At 38.8% G+C, this 5000-nt stretch overlaps 1 protein-coding gene across 6 annotated transcripts in view; it reads left to right on the forward strand.

The window, feature by feature from the left end:
• Window positions 1–3676, forward strand: part of Edem2 (ER degradation enhancer, mannosidase alpha-like 2) — a 21732-nt gene extending 18056 nt beyond the window's left edge. For 2 of the 6 annotated variants that reach the window (XM_086556100.1, XM_043029243.2), the window contains 2 exons: window positions 1–111; window positions 225–3676. The exon at window positions 1–111 is cut by the window's left edge and continues 3 nt beyond it. In XM_086556100.1, the coding sequence (XP_086412226.1) occupies window positions 1–111; window positions 225–794 (681 nt within the window). In that variant the 3' untranslated portion in view covers window positions 795–3676. The remainder of the gene's footprint in view (window positions 112–224) is intronic. The other 4 variants (XM_086556102.1, XM_043029244.2, XM_086556103.1 and 1 more) reach the window with 2 other exon arrangements.
• Window positions 3677–5000: the final 1324 nt, after the last annotated feature.

The raw sequence follows: 5000 nt of genomic DNA on the forward strand, positions 1-5000 counted from the left end.
CACTTCCAGGGAAGTGAAAGTGTGTCTAATGATGACCTAGTAACAGTGGTTGAGGGGCAGCATGAGGAGCAAGCATTGTCCGTTCCCCAAGATGAAGCTCAAAAGAATCAGGTCAGATCAGAATTTACTGAAGCTTGATACACAAAGTGCCAATCGATGTTTTATTTACATGTAATATATTTCATTGAGGATCATTTCTACAAGTTTAACTCTCCTACCCACAGGAAATATTAAAAGAACTGGAGGAGGCTGAGACAGCAGAAGAAATCCTGGTAGCTGCTGTGAGATATGTAAATTTGCGTCAAGAGCAAGAAAATGCCAAGGGGAATGCTCTGCAAATAGATCATCCATCTTCATCGATCGTGACTGAACTACAGAGCCTGCTGGTACACAAGACAGCCTCAGACCCGAGTCTACTGAGGTCGTTGTTGAGTGTCCACCTACGGGAACTGATGGCTGTCTTGCAGCAGGCCACCCCAAGCCCGGCAGACTTGGATGCCTCCATCCACCACCTCTTGAACCAGCTGTCGGCCTTCAGCACAAAACCCCCCCAAGAGAGTGCAAAGAAGCCACCGACAACAGCCCCGGCCTCTCCCCAGGGGGCAGCACAGAAGGGGGACTTCAATGAGAACAGCAGACTGGAACACCTCACGGAAAAGATTCAGGAAAAGATCAGAAAACTAAAGAAGAAGTACGAAGGCTTGATCCCACAGCACATAGAGGGCATGCTCAGTGATATTGAAGGCACTTCCTCCCCCAATACCAAAGATGCAAACAGGAAAGATGAATTATAATAGAGCCATATTTTTTTGTGTGAACTTACTGATAATATAAATCCATGTTGGGTTATGTTTACCATATATTTTGTTCTCATTATCCTTGTATTTTTTTTTTTTTTTTTTTATAGTGATTTCTTTGGTTCAGGTGCATAATGTAACAGGAAAATTATGAAGATACTCAGAATGGTGGATAAAACTGAATCTAAGTACATGCCACGTTGATGATATTTCATTGCACAGACACTGACTGAAGAATGCTCAGGGGAGCTGCTTGTCACTGTGATATTTGACATTAGTGGAGCAGTCAAGTTGTGTGCGGTTTGTACAGTCAAAGTTTTATGGTAGTTTCAGACATTCAAAGTGCTCATGCATATTCCTTAGCATGTCTCTCTACCTTGAGGCATTTGTGTATATATATTGGATACAAAGGAGTGCACCATTTTCTCAAGTTCAACAGTACTGAAAACATTCCAGAAGAGACAGTGAACACTGAGACAACACTAACTTAAGTCATACCTGTACAGAAGCCTACCTGATGATAGCAGACAGCCCTCAGTCGAGTGCCAGTGACGGTCCTTGGCAAAAGCTCATTCGTATTGATGGTGCAATCTCTAGCCATAACAATTCTTCCAAGTGAAAGTACGATTGAAAAGAAGACTGCTTATGAACTTATAAGGATATTGTGATATTGCATAGAAGTGAATATGCATAGCATTCATTAGTAGGCTCCTCACCCCACAGAAGTTCAATTAAATGTAATGCCAATTCTTCCCTTTCATGCAGTTTTATTTATTGATTTTGTAACATTATTGTGTAAATGTTATAAGATGTAATTTAATATGTGCAGTTACAAACAAATCCATCCTATTGAAATTTAGGCATTAGCCGAGAGCAGAGGGCAAAGAATCTTTGTTCTGGCTGATTCTCACACCTGTTTGTCTCCCTGAGAGCTAGTTTCCCTTGACAAGGTGTAAAAGGATTTATTTGCATTCCTGGAAATGTTCATGCCTTCATCATATGCACTTCATCTATCCCTTGCTATCCTCTCCTCTTTCTTACTGTCGCAAACATAAGAATAGAAGTATTTTATGTGTATTTGTAAGGAAGCAGGGAATTGAAAATAGCAGTTTTACCTCCTCAGACCCATTGTTAACCCATTGCGGACGGGTGTCATGACATACATGATGCAGGAGCTTTGGCCTGATGACGAGTGTCATGTTGTACATGACATTCGGGGATTTTGGATCACTGTGCTATTTTATTGTGTTATTAGTAAAGAGTGAGTGATGATGGCAGTTGCAGTCATAATTACTGTAATTACCATAATATTAAGCAAACCTAGCATCCAAAACCTAGATGGCACCACTTACTCCTAGCACCAGCAGGAGAGAGAGCCTTGAATGGCACCCATCCACTGTCTCTAGCTAGCACTATCTTTAGAGAGCAATGGCACACAGCAAATTGACGACCCCTTGCTATAAAGTACTGCCTATGAAGGATGTGCAGGCAGAATGAAAAGAGGAAGGGGACTCATACCCAGTGTCTAAAATGTGCTCCTGTGCCAATATGGATGCATTTCACTGTGGCACTCAATCACAAGCACAGGTTTCCTTCCTCTTTCCTACCTCTTCATGTTATCTTTATTGTAGGTGGTTATATGTTTCGTATTCATTCATGACATCACAAAAATACAAAATAAAGTTGCTTTTTGTCCTATAAAACAGCAATACTTCTACCACACTGAGCATAAAGAAAATAATGAGCTAATATGGATCATGTACTACAATTTTAGTTTACTTCAGCATTGATAGAGCCTGTCATATGGCACATATAAGTCTCTAAACACAAATAAAAAAATGAACACAAAAATGGTTCTCAGTGTTATAATGAATGACTGAAAGAGACTGGGAAGATTCAAATTATGTTGCTTCAAGCTGCCTTGCTCTGAAATAAAACCCATCCTGGAGATTGTGCAAGTGAATCTATTCCCCTTCTGCAATGGGTTAATCACACATACTACAGTACCTTACCTGATATTTGATACTTTGCTTTCCCTCTCCTATCCTTCCCTTCCCTTTCTCTTCCAAACTTGACTCGGCCCACTTTACTCCCTGCCCCCTCTCCCTTTCCTTCTCTCAAGCTTCAAAAAGAGACCCTGTACAGCCATCAGGCCATGAACGCTGGCTAATCCAACGTCACATCATAATAACTTATTGCCCTGTTCTTCATTGAACTCTCATCACATACTTCACCCACGTACTTCGTCTCTGTGGTGTATTGCTAGCAGCCAGCCATCTCTCGCTACCACATTTGCACTAGGTTAAAAGAAGCAGGAGAATTTTTTTATTTATTTTTTTTTTTTTTGTCTTGGGTTCTTTATTATTATTATTATTATTATTATTACTTTTTTTTTTTTTTTTAATGTTCGAGACATTTTTGTGGGACATTTAAATATAAAAATACTTGCTTTAATGAATTCTGTAGCTTTAACATAAGTCAAGAGTAGAATTCCTGTCGTCATTCACCTCTTTCACACTTAAATTGCATACTTTCCATGTTATGGCTAATGCACTGCCTTATTCCTCATAGATATAAATTTTATAAAGAGAACTTGTTGTTTGTTAAAATAAAGAAGTTGAGGGGATATGAGCATTCCTTAATGCAGTAATACAAATGCTGTAGTTATTCCTTCATCAAACTTTCAGCCAGAACATGGAATTCACTTATGATTGGCAGTAGCAGGTGTGGGTGCTATACAGACTGGGTCTGTCTCCTGTTCCTGTGTGTATGTGTGTGCGTGTGTATCAGCAGGTGTGCACCAGTGTGTTTTTATCATAATGTACTAGGGTTACTGTAAAAATTGGAAAAAAAAAGTTTTTAATAAAGGTTAAAGCAAACTTACAGGATATTTAATATCATGAAGTATGATGCTATAATGATAAGATGAAATATATTTCAGAGATTTTCGCTTAACTAAATCTTTAATCTAAGAAAAATATCAGTTTACAGTTGCAAATAACCATGTAAAGCTATGCCATTATTATGATAATCACGTTTCACATCCCTACTGTAAGCTTTGGTTATGCTGGCCTTCTTAGTTGGATGCCCTTCCTTACACTGTTGTTTTCCTTCACACTCCTTCCTTTTTATTGTTCACAACCATTTTTCAATATGCAGGAATAGTAAATTCAAAAATTAGAAATTACTTATTAAAGCTAGTCCCCTTCTGCAGCTTCTGTTTTGCCTAAATTTGCAATGGCAACAAATAATAAACATTCTGACTTATAACAGAGAAAAAAGTTAAATACTCACCTGCTCATCTTATGACTTATAAAGTATTTAGAATATGAATAAACTAAAAGACTGAAGTTAACTTAAATCATAAAAAAAAACAAAGTAGCAGGGAAAGAAAGAAAAAAACAACAATAATTTCCACATTTGCAAATAAGAGTATCTGCCATCCTATAAAGGACATAGTCACTTGAAAGAGGGATTATGTGCCCAGTGCTCTAGGAGGGCCCTCCTTTGCTTCCCTGTCCATTTCTATTTAACTTATTGCCAGTCAAATTGAAGAATCTTGCATCTGTTGATTCTTTTAATCACTGCGGCTGGAGGTTTTTGCCTGATGGCGAGCGTTGTCACTTACATGACGTTGGGGAAGAGTGGATCACTGTTTCTTTATTGTACTATTAGTAATGAATGAGTAATGGCAATTGCTATCATAGTCACTATAATTGCCACCATATTGAGCAAAATGAGTTTCACGTAAAATCCAAAACCTTGATGGCACCACTTTCTCCTAGCACCAGCAGGAGAGAAAGAGCTTTGAATGGCACCCATCCTCCCTCTCTAGCAAGCACTATCTTTAGAGAGCGATGGTACACAGCAAGATGCCGATCTCTTGCTCTAAAGCACCGCCAATGAAGCACGTGCAGGCAGAATGAGAAGAGGAAGGTGACTCAAACCATACCCAGTGTCTAAAATGTGCTCCTGTGCCAGTAAGGCTGCCTTGTACTGTGGCACTCACAGTAATAGAACAGGTGTCCTTCCTCTTCCCTACCTCTTCATGTTATCTTTATTGTGAATGGTTATATTTACTACCATCATTTACTACCATACAGGAATACAAGAAAAATGAAGCTTATTGTCCACCCATAAAACAACAATACTTTTATTACACTGATTATAAAGAAAATAATCAGCTGATATGGACTTTATACT

This window comes from Penaeus japonicus, unplaced genomic scaffold, assembly GCF_977035675.1.
Source record: "Penaeus japonicus unplaced genomic scaffold, GWHDUDI00000001_assembly GWHDUDI00000031, whole genome shotgun sequence".
Taxonomy (NCBI): domain Eukaryota; kingdom Metazoa; phylum Arthropoda; class Malacostraca; order Decapoda; family Penaeidae; genus Penaeus; species Penaeus japonicus.